Consider the following 20,364-nt stretch of genomic DNA (forward strand, 5'->3'; position numbering starts at 1 on the left):
TACTGCACAAAATGAGATGGCACCTGTTTTCATTCGCAGCCCCAGTTAACCTCATCTGGAAGGAACCTTAGATACACACACACACACAAAAAACAACAAAAAAACAAAACAGAAACACACCCAAAGAGAGCATAGCTTTTATTTACAGAGAAGAAACTAGCATTCGCACACAGCTTTATCATGTAGCTTATTTAAAGTTGTCACGTGTCATTGAGAGTTACAAGTTAAACACAACTTCCAGCTTTAGGCAACCTGTTATAATAATGCATGCACAAAAGGGAACATGACTTTTTGAGGTCAAATCCTTTTGGCTCAGGGTATAATCAAACAGATGTAACATGAACTAATACTTGAACCATATCAGTTTCAAGTTCAACACAGTCCATGATGTCTGTTTGTCATGTTTAATTAGAGAGAAAACTCCCTGTCCGAGCAGCTACTCTCCATGCTCATCAGTCTGCTCTCTTTAGGGCAGTGGGTCGGGGAGGTGACCGGGGAGGAGAGGAGCGAGGAGGAGAAGGAGGAGGTGCGCCTTTTGAGGTGCATTCTGAATTCAGCCGTCAGAAAGTAGTAAAGGAGAGGATTGAGGCAGCAGCTCAGGCTCGCCATGCACAGAGACACCGGGTGGAACTGTTTCACGACCAGCCTGGTCGGGCAGTGGGTCACGATGTCCTGCGATACCATGAGGTAGAACAGAAAGTTGATGTGGTACGGGGCAAAGCAGAACAAAAAGAGGGCGCAGCAGGCCAGCACCATCTGCAGAGCGCGGCGCTTATCGCCGTGAGTCTGCTTTTCTTGGTATTTATCCGACCCGCAGTTGGAGGTGACTGACTGGAGCCGGCTGCGCGCTGAGGAGTTGAGCGAGTTCTGCTGATCCTGGGTCTGTTTCTGGGTGAGGGACCGAGCGATGCGGATGGAGCTGTAGCAGATGCAGACTATAGGAATCAAGAAGCCAAACAGCTCAGCGAGAACCATCATGGTGACTGACAGAGAGAGAGGCAGATGACGCATGGGCAAGTCTTTGAAACAGGCCGTTGCGTTAGAAGATGAATGGACGTCTGATTTCACTTTGCTGACACTCGTATTGGACATGTTTTTGGCCGCCTGTACATCGCTGTCGCTGCCGCTGCTGCTCCGCATCAGAATGAAAGGGGAGCAGGCCAGACCTACCACCACCCACACTATAAAACTGATCAGCAGGTCATAGCGACGCCTCCACCGACGGGCAGAGAACGGGTCCAGCAGGAAGACACACCTCTGCACGCTGATACACACCTGAAAAAACAGTGACAGGAACATTATCTGCTATTCTGAGGCACAGGATGTAAAACTTTTTTTTCAGGGTTCGACTCAAAGGAACTTCCTGTTATGCCAAACGTGACTTTTCAGAAAAGTAATGCAGTGGCATTTAATATTAAATAGTGGGGAAACTGGCAAGTTCTCGTTCGTATGTCCCTGTTTCTAATTGTGCGCATTGCTCGGACAAGACAGGATTTTATTTTTATTTTTTTTCCCACTTACCAGGAACACTATAGCAGCGTACATGTTGAGGTATTTCAGGTAGAAGCAGAACAAGCACAAGCTTCTTCCAAAAGGCCAGGTGTGAGTGAAGTAATAATAAATCCTGAGAGGCAGAGAGAGGATATGGGCCAGGTCTGCTAAAGCCAGATTTATCATGAAGATCACCGCCTTAGTCTTCTTACTGTTCATGACAACAAAAAGATGAGTTAGCCAGGACAAGAAGGTATTTGATGGTCTTTATGTGTCGGGCTTTGTGTGTGTGTGTGTACCTGATGTGTCTGCAGAGGACCCAGAGAGCAATGGTGTTGAGCAGCAGCCCAGGGATGAAGAGCAGCAGGTAGAAGCCGGTGTACATCTTGTCCATAGTCTCTTGCCAGCTGGTAAGATTGTCATCACATACTGACTTGGCCAGAAAGCCATTTGACAATTCAGACGTATTCACGGTCACGTTGGTCATGTTTTTTTGTTTTGTTTTTTCCACCCTCACACTTTCACTAACGATGATCACATCATATTTTTACTCATACACCTGTTTACACCTGAAAGTGAAAAGACAGAGAGGAACTGGTGAAGCAGTCAGTGTTTGTGATAGATTATCTTCAACAAAGGCGCTGCTTTTCATAAAGAAATCTGGCAGTTTGATGGCTTAGCAATACGTTGCGTTGTTATGCTTTATCTTCATAAGCACACAACGTCTGGCTGCTTTAGACTCTTCCTCTACAAGTGACGACAGCTCACTCGCGACTGAGCTGTTTACATTTTTGCGCACTTCTCTTCTCTTTAGGGAATTAAACTTGATAATAAAACTGAAAGTTCACGTATAAAATCAGAATCGGACGCCGGCATAGCAGAAGGGTGAACTTTCAGTCCCATCGCTGGCAGGTGTTTTTCCACCTAGTTTGATGCACAACAGGTGTCACAATAAAGAGTTATCTCGGGGCATGTCGATCAAAAAGCAGACAGCACTGACTGTTTGTGAGAACCCTTTAAGCCTGCACTTTCAGATGTTAGAGCGTAGCAGATCTGTGGTCATGAGTCTTACTATCTAATACGCCGATCGATTTCACAATTAAAGTGTAAGTGCTGCAGACTCTGTGCGTCATGAGTATTATTTTTGCTCTACAACAAAGTACAGCAGTTAAATCATTAAAGGCTCATTCCATCAACTTTACACCTCAGTTAATTCATCCCTTCTCAGCGTTTGGAAATAGTAGTAGCTGTTTCTCTGGAGGACACTATAAGTTTGAGAATAAACTTAACGGCATTAGAGCTTAGCTTCTACTACAAGAAGAGATAAATGCACCACTCTGCTGGAAGATAAGTGGTCCGCTGATAACGGCTGGCTGTTTGTGGAAGGTAAACGGCAGCCGATAAAAATGTTCTCACTGATGAATGATTAATAAAGACATTAGTTTCGCTGCCTCATTAGGAATGTGTTATTAGTACCTCTTTTCTAAACATTACATTAGGCACATAAAAGAACAGCTAAAACAAACTTTTTTGAAAGGATAAAAATGTGTTCTTGCATGTGCAAGGTCTGAGGCAGGGGCCAAAATAAACAGGGAGTTGGAAAAAAAAAAACTAATAGAAAGTAATAAATCAGGTGCTGCTAAAGATTACAGCAGGAAACGTGTGGATGAAGGCCAAAGTGTTAACTCTGCTTATCGCTGAGGCATCACCCTTCCTTCTCCCATCAAGAAAAAGCCCACACCCTTCCAGTGCCGGAGTCGCAAGGGGGAAGAAAGAAACGGTGACAGCGGCGACGGTTATTTGCAGCGTCAGTAGAAGTATGAACCGCTTCGGGACAACTGAGTCTCTCGGCCCATCACAGACAGGTTACATGTGCAGACACAAGAATAGCACAAGTCTGCTCTCAGGCTTGAAGTTGAGGAAGTTGTACACGGGGTTGAGATTAGAAGATACACGGCAGAGTTTTGTTTTACGTGTCACTATCAAACAGATGTCTTAAAATCTAATCACTGAGTCAAAGCAATTATTTCAAAGCAGCTGAATCAAATTTTACTACAATTCGTACAGTGACAAGTGACAAACGCCCTCATGTCAACAGAAACAAATAATAATGATGATAATAATATAAAAAGCTATTTTTTTCCCCGAGCCATATTCGACTTTATTAAATCCTAGCATAAATGTGTGGACTTTGTGGATTTTCTGATAAACGTCTAATACAAAATTGTCATCATCAGCAAAATACATAGTCACACAAATAGAAGTATGACCCTGACCGCAGCATAACACAGCATAGCACAGCACAGCAGCGTGATAGACTTGCAGACATTACTACCATAGAGAGAAAGTTTGCCATTACCTTGTCTTTCTGCGTCCTGTCCCTAATCGTTCAGCACGAACACAGGGGGGACATCGAAGCCACGGGTGACCACCAGCGACCGCATGCTTCGGCAACTTTCACACTGCTCTACAAACACACACCCTCTTCCTTGGGCTCTAGAGCGGCAAACAAGGTCACCACCAACTCTTCTTCCTGACGTGCACAGAGAGAACAACAAAAAAAAAAAAAAAAACACTCAAGTGCGTACATGTGAAGTCAGCATTAACCCGCCCGTGAAGTGGTTTGCATTGGTAATTATGAGAGGTGGTAACATCTAGAGACATGACTGGCTCTCAGGTTGTGAGGTTTGACAGAAAGGGGAAGCTGCTGTCACGCGTGCGAGCGTTCTGTCGCTTACTACGTCACTAAGACCATCACTAAACCAAAATAACACCACTGATTGTAAATGTCTTTTGTAAAAAACAAATAAATAAAAACAAAAACAGAAGCAGACGTTAGTTCTCCTTACCTGAAACTTTGATGGTTTCCGAAGCAGGTGAACTGGACACAGTGGACGCAGCAGGCCTGGAGGAAATCCGGTTGCTGGCTTTGCCCGCGTGTTTTATGCACACATGTACCTTGCTGCACCGCCAAACACTGTAAACGTTTTCTCAATTTCTGTCCTGCAATGCTCTTGTCTGCTTCCCCTATCAGATTCTGCACTTCCTTTTTCTAAATGTGGTGTTCAGGAAAGCATTCATTTTGCAAGGTGTAGCTGTAAGGCTTTGACTTAAAAAGGCTGAACTGTATTTCGTTTGAGTTGGTTTACAGTGGATGCTAACAATGAGCTGAACCTCCCCGCCCACACACACACTTAAAAAAAAAAAAAGATGCACGTGCATATCAAACATGTAAGACCACAGTTTAGCATAATGAAAGAGGTTGTGCCCATCCTGTTGGTTTCACACATGTAAATGCAAGGTCACACTCAGAGAAAATGACTGACTGCAGGTTCCCATGCTGCGCCAGGCACCTGTGTGGTGTATTTATGTTGCACAGACTTCCTATTCTGCACCAGACTGGTTTCACCTCAAATCATTTGGGACAATGAAGAGTGGGGAACAGGCAACCATCATGTAATATATGCTGAGGTTTTACATCTGATAGTGAAAGGTCAGTTGTGTTTCGCCTGGTGTTTTAAAAAAAACAAAACAAACAAAAAAAAAACATAAAGCTCTTTGTTTCAACGTGTGACCACTAGATGTCAGAACAGGCCTACCGTTAGAGTCTCATGTTGCTTCTTTAATACATTTACAAGAGCAGACTGCTCCTTGACATTTCATTTGTCAGACACTGAGTGCATTCTGTTGCAAAACTGAAGCCACATTCTTGACCTAAAACCACTGAAAGGGGTAAAGGCACACTCTTGCATACTTCTGTACTCCCACTCTTCTTATTTCCTGCCCTTCTTCCATCCACACCAGATGTTGGTCATCCTCCTCTTGCTTCCCTTGACCCCAAATCCCTGTCTCTTTTGCTAAATGCACACGGTCGCTACATGTTCTTTCTCCCTTCTTCATTCTCTAGTACATACCGCTGCAGCAGGTATAGGGGTCTGGTACTTTCCCAACTAAGGACAAGAATCTCCAAGAAACTCTGCGTTGCTTCAACGAAAGAATGAATAAACAACTTGCACTAACATTGTGTAAAATGACCCAGACAGAAATCCTTTCCCTTACCCCGGCAGAAGCCCATAGTATGCATACAGAAGCACAGATGACGGATGTACTGTTTCTGGTCTATACAGCTACTGTTGGACGCTACTGTCTGTTCATGTTAGGAGTTTGATGACATGGATACTATTCACTTGAAGCGAACAACTAACATGCTAGCCAGGCAGGAATAGGGTAGAGTTAGTCACAATAGCTCTCTAAGCTTCTTTCAGCTTTCTTTGTACTGCACAGTTTACTCCACCATGGACTGTTAATCATTCCATTCAGGAAAGTCTTGAAAAGGGAACAGAAGCCCTCTGAGCTAGCAGGGCTACAAACTCACTTATCCAGATTGTTAGCATGGTTGCTAACAGGAAAGTTTGATGTATTCAAGACCTATATCGGAGCTGTTGAAGGTGCAAGAATGAGCGCAGACCACATGTTTTGTAGAGCAGTTAAATGGTAGTGGATAGTCCTCCATGTCTAGCTAAAGTTACACAAAAGATTCACAACAAAACCTGCTGCAAAACTGATTTATTTTGCCATATCAGGTATATTCTGTGGTGTTACATCCCCCTGGGACTGCATGTTGGCACCCTGAGGGCGAACTTGGATAAGTAAGTATAAGTATTCACACACCAGTGCCATGCAATGGGAGCAGCTGGGGGTTCAGTGTCTTACTCAAGGACACTTCGGCATGTGGCACATTCAGCGATCAAACCACTAACCCTCTGGTTCGTGGACAACCCGCTCTACCTACTGAGCCACAGCCGCCCAATGTCCGACAAATTCCTGCATGCAAATTCAGCTGCACTCAAACTCCTGGATCTGCTGACTCATGACTGTTTTGTGCTCCATGCAGTATAAGACGATGTTTTTGGGGATTCAGCAGCGTTCATCTGTACTTTGGATTGTGCTGCGCGTAAGAGACTTTGAGCAGATCTGCAGTCTAAGGCCAGATTAAGACAGAGAGACCTCATTCAGAAGCGAACAATGGCCCATTGCTCCAGTCATAATAAGCATTTGGCCTGTGACACAGCACACAGGCCAAGGTCCCCGACTAAATCAGAGCTGCCCTCCGCTCCGACAACAAGCTCACACAGGCTGCGTGGTGAAAACGAACAGTGGGGGCAGAAAAACGCCTCTGTGAGGTCGAATTTACAGTCGTGATGACAAAGGACGGTTCAGAGAAGGTTTGACTGAGGGAACAAGCACGAGACTGTGGAATAGAAATAATAAATGCCGCCACAAAAGCAGTTCAAAACAGACTTTTAGTGGTCTCAGACTTTAACATAAGACAATTAACTCAGCAGGTCAACAAACTGCTGGTATACAGTGGTAACAATAGTTCTCACACACCTTTGACTCAACATCGATATCTAACCTGATATTATGCACGTTGAACTTTATAGCAATTAAACAGAATGATTCATTGTCTTAGAAAGGTATTTAACAGCATGTTTCGACATTGCGGATGGAAATCTCTACCGTATCCACAATCCAGTGCATTTTAAAGTGTGTTCGTGTGTAAGCTGTAGTGATGATGCGTTGGAGTCTCTTCTATAAGCTTTGCATGTCTCTGGACTATCACAGTAGTCCCGATGTGTCTCTGGTTCCTGTTATGTCCTCTCATAACAAACACAGATACATTCCTCTGCTCTCCAGTGGTGGATTAATCCATAAAGCCCAGGCCATACCTCAGGACTTACCTCAGGACTAAACTAATCTGGTGAGTTATGCGTTTGCCGATTCCCGGACCAAAAAGCTGATAGCTTTATTTTTCAAGTTCAGGGTTCCTGCCAAGCCCTCCTTGTCCTTCTTTGACTTCTTCCTTCCCCATTGGGTCAGAATTGACTCTCGGACATCTTTGTCTCTTTCCCATTGCTGGCCATAGTGTGCGTGTCTTTGGGGAGAGTGCCTGCTGTGTCCTGGGTCTCAGTGTCGCTGCGGGGGATACTCTCAGGCCGGGAGCCAGACCCTTTCCCTCCCATGGTCAGGCTCTTCTGGAAGCTCTCTGAGGTGAAGTAGTAAACTACGGGATCCAGGCAGCAGTTGAGACAGGCCAGGCACAAAGTGATGGGGTAAAGTGTTCGGGCAAAGCGCTCCACAGCGCAGTTAGCCAGAGCCTGGGTCCGCACCAGGGCATACACGAAAAGGATAGAGTTATAAGGGACAAAACAAATTATGAAGATCGCTAGATGGACCAGAATCATCCGCAGGACGCGTTTCTTGCTGTCACAGCCGTGACCGGCTGTCACCGGGCGACGCAGAGTCCGTAGAACCAGCGAGGAACATACCAAGTTGACGAGGAGAGGGATGAGGAAACCCACAATCTAGGAAAAACAGAATGAGATGCATAACTTAAAAACTACACAACATCGTAAACTTTCACCCTAAAGACATGGCATATGCTATATATCAAAGAAAAATAAGTGCATAAGTGGTGTTGATGATTATCTCTCTTCACCTCGATGAAGATGGTGATTTTGGACAGGTAGGTCTTCCAGGTGCTCTTGGAAAAGCCCTCGAAGCACGTGGTGGCTCTGTTTGTGCTGTTGATGGTGGAGAAGAAAGTCACTGATATTCCTCCACCCACGATAGTCAGCCACACGGCAGCACACACCAGCGCCGCGTTCCTACGCGTGCGGATGGAGCGCGAACGGAAAGGGTAGACTATCGCCAGGAAGCGGTCTACGCTGATGCACGTAAGAAAGAGCATGCTCCCATAGATGTTGGTGATGAAGGCTGTTCCTGATACTTTACACAATCCGTCTCCAAAGGGCCAGTGGCGGTTAACGTTGTAGAAGACCTTGAAGGGCAGCGTGAAAACAAACACTAAATCGGATAACGCTAAGTTAGTCATAAACATTGTGGTCTCGTTGCGCATCTTCATCCGGAAGCAGAACACAAAGAGGGCAGCACAGTTGGTTATGAGCCCCAGGACAAAGACCACACTGTAAACCACAGAGTACAAGTTGTACTTGAAGGAGTCGTCGATCCCACAGTCCTCCATTCCGGTCTCGTTGAGCACCAGGCTTGCCATGGTGACAGCTCAGACAGACAGGCGGTCTCCACAAACAGAAAAAAAAAAGGGTACACAAAAGGTGTCAGGAAAAGGGGAAGTCGGAGCGGATATCTGGGGATCGGAGGTGTCAGCAGGGGACCCACAAGTCAAACCTCCTCCAAGTCATCGTGGACACTCACAGATGGAGGCAGAGACAGTCAGGATGCACGGCTGCAGGGCTGGTCAGTCCTCCTGTGGAGAGAAAAGGAAAAAGCACTCAGTCACTTCCTCACTGTAAAAGTTAAAGACCGAGAAGCAAACCATTCCAGTTCTTCATAAAATGAAAAGATCACTTGTATATATCATCAAACAAAGCACAAATTGAACAAAACTGTAGGATAAGACATGAGATACAAATACAACCTCTGAAAGGTTTTTGTTTAGGTAAACAAGTATTCACTGACTATCCAATGTCCATACATCCGTCTGTAAGAAAAGGTGGTCATTCAACTGTATGATCATTTTGGAGCGTGTGGTTAAACTGGATCGAATTAAACACTAAAGTTCTGTGGGGTTGAATAAACGTGGTTGTCAAGATAATAGAAACATGTGTCGCTACAACGCAACACAACTGAATAGTACTATAAACCACAGGCTCCAAAATGAAAACACAGTTGAATCAACAGCTCTCTCGGTTGTGTGAAACAAAGGCTGAATGAAGCATGCGCCGCATTACCCAGATGTTTGAAAAGTAACTTAAACACACAGATTTTTATTTCTCATACAACTGCAAACACGCACACACACAAACAGATGATAATCTACTGGATTGTCATCAGGACTACAGATTAACTGGGGAGGAATTCAACTTTCCTCAGATTCCGCCTTCATTCATTCATTCATTCATGAACCAGCGCTAAAGAGTTCAGTAATGAAAGAAAATCCACTTCCACCCATAAAAGTAGAGAGAAGAGTTCATGGCTGAGCTCCAGCTGGAGGAAGTAAATAACTCAGCATGCCAGCTTAGTGGAAAAGCTTTGCAGAGCTGCTCCCACAACCACAGAGCCGCAGAAAACACAATAGTTTTGTAAAAGAAAATATTAACAGTTACAGTGATTTGACATTCTTTGTGAAAGACAATGTAATTTCTAGCTGTTTACTTGAAGCAATAATTGAACGCGAGATGTCCGAACAGGAAGCGGACTGGTGGGAATGGGCTAACTATCTTCATCTCTACGCGCTGTGCATTATGAACGCACTTAATATTCCCACATCCGCAAAAAACACAACATTTGTCCGGCGGAAGCGTTGCCCACATCATCATTATTGCTCCCATTATAAAAAAAAAAAATCCATACCATCCGTTGTATAATGACCAATACTTTGTGAGACCACTAATCCACTTACGTTTTGTAAATTTGTTTTCGCAGAGCTGAACTGACTCAGAAGAGAAAGTTCCACTTCCTCAGAGCACAGAGGTGAAGAAAACAAACTGCTGTTGTTAGTTTTCCCAAAAGAAAAACAAAAGCATGTGCCAAACATGAACTTAACATTTGAGGGTTTTTTTCTTTAAAATTCACCACTCTTTCAGGCTCAAAGGGGAAGCTAAGGGAAACTCCACCAATTGACCACATCTTGTCACTTTACTAGTCACAAGGAGAACTAGACAGCAAGTACAAACAGCTCTATAATGTATAGAATCTGAAAAAAACAAAACACGTGATGTCTTTGGGATTTCATCAATTTGCAACCAGAGACATAAACTCCAAAAACTGAAGGATGTGACAGCGTCAAGTTGCATCATAGAGGATTGTGTGATTCAGCATTTTTCTAGCTTGACCTACAACTATTGGCATAAAAACTTGCCTCACAGCCGTATTGATTTTGACCGTTCCCGTATCTTTCTTCACCCCCCACATTTAAGAAGCTAAATCTCGTGTCATACAGCAGAGCTAAACAGCAGCGAGGTGGTCTGCTTTACTGGCGTCGCGTTTAAAAAACCAGAGCGTCTCTGGATAAGATCCACTCTGTCTTTTCAACGCACACCGTAACACACACACACACACATACAGTACATACAAAGACAGGGCTGTGAGAGCATGCAGTCCATCAGCCCTGTCCTGTGCCAGCTGCAGTGTGACATCTTTACTGCGTTTTCACACGCCTCCTTAAACGCCTCCATCAGCCCTTACAATACCCTCACTGTACCAATCTCCACCGAACGCACACTTACATATGCAAAAGCCTCCGCACGTGAATACACAAGCAGGCAAACACTTACATGTGCCAGGCCTCACTCACACACAACACTTTAAGGTTCTGTGTACTGTGGCTCAGGCCCAGGACCCCCTGACAGTGCCGGCTTCATATTCATGTTGTTTCTGCAGGGAGCCAAGCCTATAGAACATTGTATTTGGCTGCTGCACGGTTTACATTTGAAAAGTAAGAAGAACCTACGCCTCTACTTCAAGATCAAGAGCCAAGGCACTTTCGAGCATGTTGTGGATTACTAGGAGTCTTGCCGAGGGATTCGTGTCCTCTCACTTTGTGTGTGTATGTATGTGTGTGTATGGATTTCATGTACAGGTCGCGGACAGCTGCACACTTCCAGGGTTTTTCCCCCCGCCGCCGGCCACAGCGGCGACAGAAACAGGCCTCTGGGACCCGCTGATACAGACAGATCGAGTTCAGGCTCAGCTCACATCCAGCTGTTCCTTTCTCTCACGTGCTTGGAGGAAGAAGAAGAAGAAGAAGAAAAAAAGGCAGGGAGGACTTGAAGGTGGAGGAAGAGCAGGGGGACGGTGTCGTGCGTAGAGGGACATCTTCATGTACTTTTTAAATGAATCCTCCATCTGAGCAGCCGATTAAGCAAATATAGGGATAGTTTTACTCTTCTGTGGTAATAACTGGAGCATTGCCCAAACAAAACAAGGAATTTAAAGATGATTTGAGAAAACATGAAAGAAATTTGTTACTGTTTCATGAGAATTTATAAACCGTTGAAACAGTCAACCAAGAAAACAAGTATATAGCCTTAATTTACACAAAGAAAACTTTAAATTAGGAGAAAACTGAGATGTTGACTCAATGTGCTCTCTGTTCTTGCTGCAGCCCTGTAATTTGTGGCGATGATGTGAATTTCCTCAGGGCTTTTACACCTCTAATGTCCTTCAATTAGATGCCTTGTACATCTATAATACCCCAAGTTGCTACCTAGTGAGGCTTACAACGCCCAGTTGTTATTAACAAACAGACTATTCACTATGTTAAAGCTCTATATAGTTTTGCAATGAAAGGTTGGAGACACAACTCTTAAGTGTTTTCTTAAACGACAGCTGCTTACAGCCGGTGTGGATATTGTGCTGTCAAAAGTTGTGGCTAACCCAGCTTTAAGCCTCATATACGTAAAACATTTTTTGTTGTTATTGATGTAAAGAAAACTGTTATTCGTGTAAAGCCAAGGCAGAGCAAACTTACTGGCAGCTTGAATGGATGGTGACAGCTCACCTCCTGCTCGCTGATGTTTGTCAGTCTGGCAGCGGAGCAGCGGCGCAGCTGTCAAAAGAAAAAGAAGTAGAAGAAAAGAAGAAACTTTGTCACTGTTCTGCTGCAGGGAACAAACTCAGCTCACTGGGAAAGTTTCTCGAATCAAAACGAGGCTGGACGCGTGAATGAGCGCCTGTGAAGTTGGTTTTCAAATCCCTTCCAGTTTATTCTGACGACTCGCTCCGTCCGCGCGACAGAAATGAGACCACATCGCAGCCCACCGCGCGACTCACCCCGGGCTGGTCGTGCTCGTGCATGCGTTTGTATATGAGTGTGTGTGTGGAGAGAGCTGCGTGCGCGGTCACAGGAAACGAGACAATAGCACCTCGGCTGGGGAGAGGGGAGAGGGGAGGGAGAGAGGGAGGAGAGGGGGGGGGGGGGGGGGGGGGGGAGTGTGAAAACAGGACTGTGGGGAAGGAGGGAAGGGTCAGGGAGAAAGGGGGACACGCCACATAGAAGTGTAATCTATCTATCTCTATCTATCTACCAGAAATGCTTGCGCACAGTTTTCCAAGATACTCGTCTCTTTATGTAATTCCTGACTGATGTCCACACCTCCTGCTGCAGGACTCCTTGTTCTTATTCTCACTGCAGATAGTACCTAACCTTAAAATAAATTAAGCCGATCAGGAGAAGTAAATAACATTGACCATCTTGGGAGAATTCAATGTTCTGCTGGAAAACTTTTGGACCTGACATTCAAGTGGATGCTATTTAGACATGTACCACCCACCTAGACCAGACCAGGCACCCCCACCCCATAGCAATGACAGCCATCCCCAGCAGGATGCAGTCTGACACAGGCACGCACACAAAAACACTTTAGGAACAACTCAAAAAAACATGAAGAACAGCACAAGGTGTTGACCTGGCCTCCAGATTCACTAGATCCCAAACTGATCAAGTATCTGTGGGATGCACTGGAACAAGCCTGATCCCCAAAGCTGCTTTTCTAACCAGTAGATCACAGACCACTAACCCCCCTCGACCGGTTGCGTGAAATTGCCGCTTATGCATCGAATAATAAAAGTTATTCAGCAACAAATTATATAAGTACATTTGGTGATTATGTCTTTTTAGTCCAATGGGCGTGTTAAAGCCCAACACCTCAAAATAAAAGTTGGTTTTATCTGTCTCTAACACAAAAAAAATACACAAAAAAGTTACATAAAACACTGTAAAGTGCGGAAATAAAAGATTTGTATTATTATTATTATTTTATTAAAGAAATACTAATAATAAAGAAATAAACCAACTCCTAGCTGTTTACTGACTAACTTTCATATCTTGAATGAAGTTACTGAGTAAAACGTACTAAAGAAAAATGATATAGACTAAAAAGGTTATGGGTTTACGCCTATTAGCGGTTTAATTTTAATTTATAGCATGAAAGCAGAGACAAACTGAACAATTAAAACTATACATTTTACAGTAATATGCTCACACATTATTACTCGTGTTGTTTAACTGTCACATTAAATATTGTACAAGAAGATAAAACATAGCTAAAAATAGTCTGGAAAAGGTATTGTGTTGAGCAGTGGCTATGGATATGAATAATAAGGTGATAGGAAATGGAGACAATCAAAGTTCCAGTGGCAGTGACATCTTCTGACTGTCAGCCAGTTTCACGCATGGGTTGCATGTGTACACCGTTAACTGTGATATCTCAGAATAACAGCATAGCGCTATTTTGGCTGATCAAAGTCGTGCCACACCATTGTTACAACACAATCCTAATGTCTGAGGAGTTATTTTTAACCAGGTGACAGGGCGGGTTCCCATTGTATTCAGGCTGGCATGGGGCTGTGTGTGTGTATCTATATGTGTGTGTGTGTGTGTGTGTGTGTGACAGAGAAAGAGAGAGGCACTTGACAGAAGGGAAGTGCTCTTTGGGGGTAGCGTCTGGCAGGCTGACCCCACCACAATAGCAGCAGGGAGGACAGGACATCCTGCTTACTGCATAAGCTGAACTCAGACACGCATATGCACACAAGACACACACACCAGGACACTTTAAAGATCAAGTTTTATTAGTTTTTGTTCTATTATTACTTCACTTTGCAAAAACAATGCCATTTTCCAAGAGTCAGAAATATAGTTTGAATAAATGTTTCATACATTTGTTTTATTCCTCTGAGTAACATTATTCACCTCTCAAAAGCATGAACGACACACGTGTTCACCCGCTGTCTCTGCACAGGTGACACATTTTTAATCTGTCTCTGCTATCTCTGCTGTGACAACTCCAGGGGAAGTATCTGGACAACACATCACCCACCGACCTTCTAAACTTCTCCCCAACAAATGCGTAGATGACCGGGTTTGCGCAGCAGTGAGACAGCGCAATGATCTCGGCAAAGCCCATGGCAGAGCTGATGGCCCTCGAGGCGTTACAGGTGTTCAGGATCTCAAGCAGCTCAAGCGTCTGGAGGAAAACCGTGACATTGTAAGGCACCCAGCACACCACAAACACACACACTATGGTGAAAATCAGCTTGACAGCTTTGTCCTTTTTATAGTTCCTGCACTTGTACAACACAGCGAGGATTTTGACATAGCAGAAAATCATGATGGGGAGACACAGAAAAAGGCCCACAGTGTTCTCGCTGAAGTTTCGCAGGATCTTCCAAAACAGCTGCCTGTCCTCTGGATAGAGGGGCTGGCACTGGGAGCTGTTGTCATCTGCATCCACCTCCAAGGTGGCAAATATGACCTGCGGGACTGCCATGATGACAGATATCACCCAGATAGTGATGCTGGCCGTGATTCCATAGCGAATTGTCCGGGCCTGCATGGCTGCCACCGTGTGGACGATGGCCAGGTAGCGGTCCACGCTCATCAGGGTCACAAACAAAGTCCCACTGTAGAAACCTAACTGCTCCGAGCCGCAGAGGTGGAAAAAGAAAACAGGACGTGACATGACAAGAGGTGATTTGTTAGGCTTTAAGTTCTTACACAGCATCTGTTTCACACATCAGCTGTTGTTACAATAGAAAACATATCTTTGTGATTTTACTTTCTCGATCATAAGCAGACGAACTCATGTATCAGAACCAAATGTCAGAACATGAGTGATTTGCAGGGCCCCACCTGATAGACTCCTGTTATCAGTTTGCATAATACAACGTTCTGGGAACTGTGGGCCCAGAAGGGCAGCGACACGACCAGTAAAAGGTCAGACAGCGCCAGGTTGAGAAGACAGACATCCGGTATGGTTTTCAACTTTATGTACGAAAGGAGAACCCATAGAACTGTGCTGTTACCTGTGAAATGAAATGGTAAAATTATCTATAGATGTTATGATTCTTGCTTATTAATGTCCTTTTTGAACATACCTGCTAGACCTAGACAAAACAGCACGTAGTAAAAAACCTCCAAAACCATGGACGCGTCAGGAAACTCCTGGCCGGTTTCCTGATAACAGGTCGAACTTTTATCATAGTCGTACATCAATGTCGAGCCCTCTGATATGTGCGTTCGGCTGCGTAAGATAGAACAGAGCATTTAGTCAGTGGAGCAATGCAACGGTCGCATAAAATAACAAGAGCGACACCGTGACGTATAGAATCGACACAATCGACTAAATTGTGAGCTTTGATGTAAAGAAAGAAGATAGGCAGCGTGCACAACATAATATCTACAAAAGATGTTACAATCCCTTGAGCCAAGATTCAATTCAGTTCAATTCAATTTTATTTATATGGCGTCAATAACAATACAAATTGTCTCAAGACGCTTTACAAAACCCGGCCTGAAACCCCCCAGAGTAAGCCTGAAGGAGACAGTGCCAAAGGGGAGGAGGAGGGGAAGGGATGAGGAGGGGAGGGGGGAGAGGGACACACAGCAGTTAACACAGTATACAGTAATAGCACAGAATCGCATGACTAGCAGTAGATAAGAAGTCAGAGGACAAGAGCTCGGTGCCAGAGAAAAGAAAAAGGAGGATGCGAGAGAGAAGAGAGAGCAGGACATGTGCTTAGTGTATCGTCCCCCAGCTGCCTAGGCCTATTGCAGCATAACTAGGGGACGGTTCAGTCCAGCCCTAATTATAAGCTTGATCAAAAGGGAAAGTCTTAAGCCTGACCTTAAAAGTAGAGAAAGTGTCTGCCTCCCGAACCCAAACTGGGAGCTGGATCCACAGGAGAGGAGCCCGATAGCTGAAAGCTTTACTTCCCATTCTACTTTTTGCAATTCTAGGAACCACAAGTAGGCCTGCACTTTGAGATTGAAGTGATCTGTTGAGATAATCTGGTACAACGAGGTTTTTCAGATACGATGGAGCTAGGCCTTTAAGGGCCTTGTATGCAAGGAGGAGGATTTTAAATTCTATTCTAGATTTTAAAGGGAGCCAATGAAGAGAAGCTAAACCTGGAGTAATATGATCTCTCTGGTTAATTCCTGTCAATACTCTTGCTGCGATATTTTGAATCAAGTGAAGGCTTTTTAAAGAGCTATTTGGACAGCCAGAGAGTAATTAATTACAGTAATACAGCCTGGACGACACAAATGCATGAACTCTGAGACAGGATATTGCGCAGGTGAAAGAAGGCAGTCCTGGTTGCTTTATGTGCGATTTAAAAGACATATCCTCATTGAGGTGATTAGATAATGAATCTCTGAGATGTTTAGGGGCCGAATACAATGACTTCTGTTTGGTCTGAGTTTAAGAGTAAAAAATTACAGGTCATCCAAGACTTTATGTCTTTAAGGCATGCTTGGATTTTAACCAGCTGATTTGTTTCATCTGGTTTCATGGATAAATATAGCTGGGTGTCATCTGGGTGTCAAGATCCCAGGCGAAACACATTTAGAGGCACAGTTAAAAAAATAAATAAATAAAAACGACCAGCAGGGCAGCAGCCAGCTGGCCAGCTACCAACCAACGGCAGTATGCAGCGTGTCACTGGAGCTTTCAAGTGGGCACAACCCCATTTATCCCCACCCAGCAAAAGAATTACCTGAATTATTCTTAGTGAAAATTTGACATGCTTCAATTTGACCTTTTTTAATTGTTGTGGCGTTCTTTGACAACTTATTCCAATTCACCGAATATCTACACGAACAAGTTATTTATTTAATGACAGTCACATACAGTACACTCCATAAAGTGCTAGTATCCTGGCTGTGTCTGAACAAATATAATAGGGTGTGCTAGTCTTTTCTTCCACCTCAGTGGAATAGATGTGTGTGCAGAAATTCTGTTGTCATGTCTTTGTTCCACATAAAGTCACATGCGTGTAAAAACAAAAAAGAAAAGAAAACAACTTACCTTCCATTGCTGCCAGTGAGATAGTTTACAGAGGTATTCATTATAGATGGCCAATTGTTGTGTGAAAGCAAGCAGTGGGAAATGTTTTTTGGAAAATACTCTAAACCTCAGACCAGGGTCTTGCTTTTATTTGAGTGATTTGGTTAGTCACTTCCTGACAATGCACTGGCAAGCAAAGGTGAAGCTCTCTGCGGATACGCAACCCCAACCCACATATGCAAGCTTTGAAACATGCGAGGTGGCTCGGACCAGAGCTGGAGGTGCACGCAGGTGGGTGCTTGCAGAGAACTGCGTGACGGATCTAAAAATAGTGACGCAGTCATCACAGCAGTCTGCGCTTCAGGCCATGCTTCAATCTGACCTTAGGAAAATTCGTCTTTAGCTCAAACAGAGATGTGACTATTGCATTTGACAGTTCCTAATATTTTTTATGTGTATTCTTGATTCAGTCGGTAGATGAGCTGCGGTCCCAGATGGTCAAACGTTGATCAGTCAGTCTGGTGAGGTGTTGGCATGTGACACAGAGACTCTGCTTTTCACACGTCTCGACTAATAATAAGCCTACCAGAACGACAGCGGTTTGTCAGCACAAAGGCTGTATGCACCACTTTATGCATCTTTCACCTTTCGCCAACACAACAGCTGCCACACAAAAAAACATACGCACTAACTATACACACCAAAAGATGCCTCTTAGTATTCGGTGCAACAGGATTTATATGTTTTCTCCCATTTATTAGTCTTAAATATTGCTTCGTTAGCTGGCACCATCTTCAATAGAAGTAGTTTTCTGTTAATTTTGAAGCTGACCTGTAATTGTTAGTCATCTAATTGGTCTGCTGTACACCAGCCAGAGGACTCCTACGCTTTGTCAAGTCCTGACTTAGACAAAACATTGGAAACCTGTAACAATAGAACTAGCGGCACAGTGGCGAGGTGGTTAGCACTGATGCCTCACAGCAAGAAGGTCCCGGGTTCGAATCCATGGGCCTTTCTGTGTCTGTGTGGGTTCTCTCCAGGTACTCCGGCTTCCTCCCACTGTCCAAAGACATGCTTGTTAGGTTAATTGTGTTTCTGAATTGGCCATAGGCGTGAATGTTAGTGTGAATGGTTGTCTGTCTCTCTGTGTTAGCCCTGCGATAGACTGGCGACCTCTACCCCTCTGCTCGACTGGCGACCTGTACTCCACCTCTCGCCCAATGACAGCTGGGATAGGCTCCAGCCCCCCCCCCCCCCCCGCCCCCCCCGCGACCCTTCACAGGACAAGCGGTTATAGAAGATGAATGAATAAACAATAGAACTAGCATTAGCGACTGAGCTAAGATTGGCAGACACTGGAAAAATGATGAGTCTATTCAACAGTTTTCAGTTCATTTTTTATTTCCTCCAATGTACCCACACTCTGTGCATTTTTAATGGTTTTAAAGAATCTCTGTTACAAGTTTGAACAGTTTCTAAGTGCAGCGTTGTTGTTTTTTAAATAATTTCCTATGGTAATGGACCCTCACGTTGCTATAGTGTGTCTAGAAACATTAACACAGAAAGTCAGGATTTCTCCTAGGCCCAACAGTTTCTGCAGCAATGGGTTCAGATTAACGCTGAATCGTAAAGCTTCAGATGACTCGCATGCTTTCACAGCTGTTTCCTGTAATGTCTCGGGATGTTTCGGTATCGGTCATCTTGTGTGATCAATAGTGAGGCTGTAGTTCAAAGAGATGTTTCAGTAAGCCAGATGAGGAGTATGCTACCATACGGTAACACACTTGCTAACACGTCAATGGGAGTGTTATAAATTTTTCGGGTACAAACTGACAAAAAAATTGCTGTAGACTGTGAAATAGAAATAAGAGGCAATCAGAGTTGTTACTGTTTATCCTAAGAGGATGACGAATGTCGACATCAAGTCTCAATCCGTCTAATCCTTTTCAAGATATTTTAATCTGGATGAAAACCGAGGTCTAATCAACCACGCAACCGACACTGCAATCGCTGCTGCTGGCATATCTAACACATTCTCATGTCTCTTACATATTTTACTTACAATATACAGTAGAATATATAATATTTTACTGCATTTTGTATATGAAAAGTAAATGGAGTTTAAATTTTTTTTAGATGTGCATTTCCTTCTTGAACTAATTATAGTTTGTGAGTTATTGTGCAGCAAAGGTTTTGCTTAGTTACATATTCAAAAACACCATAAAAAACTTGCCTGGCAACATGTCATTTGGATTTTATTATGCGGCATGTTTCAACCGGTAATCTGCACGCTACTGAATAAACACATCAATTCCATGGCGTCCAGATGGCGTGCATGACTGTTACTGGTGTTAATGTTGTTCCTCTTCCGTCCATGATCTTTGCCGCGACATGATCAGTTCTCCAGACCAGCTCTGATGATTTGCAGGTTTTCTGACATTACTGTACAAAAAGCAAATGTTTCATTCAAACTATTATAAATAATGCCAAACACTTAGATTAGAGTAAGTCAAACATTTAGTCTGACATTGTGATTCTACATGATGTCCTGTAAAGATGGTTATCTGTGATGTACTGAAAGAAACTGCCAAGAGACAAATCTAAACAGACTCCTTGGCAGACAATTAAAAACAGCACTGAAATGTTATGATTGAATGAATTGAAAGACGTGTAAGTTTTGACTGGAGTGCAGAAACACCCCCCCCCCCCACGCCTCCCTCCTCTTTCTCTGTGTTTGGTAACTAAGCTGTGCTGGCCAGGCCAAGGCTTTGTGAGTCACACCAACCAGAACAAAGACCCTATTACTGCAACCCCGCTCCTCCTCCTCCCTGCCCCTTCCTCCATCTCCTCGCTCCTCCGACCCTTCTGTCCTGCTCTCCTTTAATGCGATGATGAGTGTATTTCTTTTGCTTTCCTCCCCTTGCCTCCGTCCATCCTCTCATTCATTGGCTCCAGGAGGTTTTCAGGGGCAGCCCCGTCATGCCATACATACCTCTGCCCTGACAACAGAGCTGGACAAAGGCGGCGAGTCAGTACAACA

General features: G+C 44.1%; 3 protein-coding genes across 5 annotated transcripts; all 3 read right to left on the minus strand.

The window, feature by feature from the left end:
• Positions 1-121: 121 nt before the first annotated feature.
• On the minus strand, positions 122-5,310 carry p2ry10 (P2Y receptor family member 10). Of its 3 annotated transcripts, XM_084550194.1 has the most exons (5): positions 4,341-5,310; positions 3,851-4,024; positions 1,791-2,060; positions 1,522-1,702; positions 122-1,275 (listed from the first exon to the last, which is right to left on the minus strand). In XM_084550194.1, the coding sequence occupies exons 3-5, from the start codon at positions 1,976-1,978 to the stop codon at positions 409-411; spliced, it is 1,236 nt and encodes a 411-aa protein (XP_084406320.1). In that variant the 5' UTR covers positions 1,979-2,060; positions 3,851-4,024; positions 4,341-5,310; the 3' UTR covers positions 122-408. The 3 variants fall into 3 exon arrangements, with proteins under 3 accessions (XP_084406320.1, XP_084406319.1, XP_084406321.1); XM_084550193.1 differs by having other exon boundaries at positions 3,851-5,310; XM_084550195.1 differs by lacking the exons at positions 3,851-4,024; positions 4,341-5,310 and having other exon boundaries at positions 1,791-3,458.
• A 1,476-nt stretch (positions 5,311-6,786) lies between these two features.
• Positions 6,787-12,110, minus strand: lpar4 (lysophosphatidic acid receptor 4). The gene is made up of 3 exons (XM_084550374.1): positions 12,005-12,110; positions 7,991-8,779; positions 6,787-7,856 (listed from the first exon to the last, which is right to left on the minus strand). The coding sequence occupies exons 2-3, from the start codon at positions 8,564-8,566 to the stop codon at positions 7,368-7,370; spliced, it is 1,065 nt and encodes a 354-aa protein (XP_084406500.1). The 5' UTR covers positions 8,567-8,779; positions 12,005-12,110; the 3' UTR covers positions 6,787-7,367.
• Positions 12,111-13,552: 1,442 nt separating this feature from the next.
• On the minus strand, positions 13,553-17,386 carry LOC311491843 (C-C chemokine receptor type 8-like; the record flags this gene model as incomplete). The annotated part of the gene is made up of 4 exons (XM_084549882.1): positions 13,553-14,951; positions 15,167-15,339; positions 15,412-15,557; positions 17,346-17,386. 4 exons carry the CDS (start codon positions 17,384-17,386, stop codon positions 14,256-14,258), a joined length of 1,056 nt encoding a protein of 351 aa, XP_084406008.1. The 3' UTR covers positions 13,553-14,255.
• Positions 17,387-20,364: the final 2,978 nt, after the last annotated feature.

Source organism: Chelon labrosus (genome assembly GCF_963514085.1).
Source record: "Chelon labrosus genome assembly, chromosome: 8".
NCBI classification, from domain to species: domain Eukaryota; kingdom Metazoa; phylum Chordata; class Actinopteri; order Mugiliformes; family Mugilidae; genus Chelon; species Chelon labrosus.

Excerpts from the sequence above, each read along its gene's own strand:
- p2ry10 (XM_084550194.1), bottom strand. The coding sequence starts at position 1,978 with ATGACCAACGTGACCGTGAATACGTCTGAATTGTCAAATGGCTTTCTG. Across the intron at positions 1,703-1,790 it reads GTCCTCTGCAGACACATCAG|TAAGAAGACTAAGGCGGTGA; the intron begins GTACACACACAC and ends TGTCATGAACAG. Across the intron at positions 1,276-1,521 it reads ACGCTGCTATAGTGTTCCTG|GTGTGTATCAGCGTGCAGAG; the intron begins GTAAGTGGGAAA and ends CTGTTTTTTCAG.
- lpar4 (XM_084550374.1), bottom strand. The coding sequence starts at position 8,566 with ATGGCAAGCCTGGTGCTCAACGAGACCGGAATGGAGGACTGTGGGATC. Across the intron at positions 7,857-7,990 it reads AAATCACCATCTTCATCGAG|ATTGTGGGTTTCCTCATCCC; the intron begins GTGAAGAGAGAT and ends TGTTTTTCCTAG.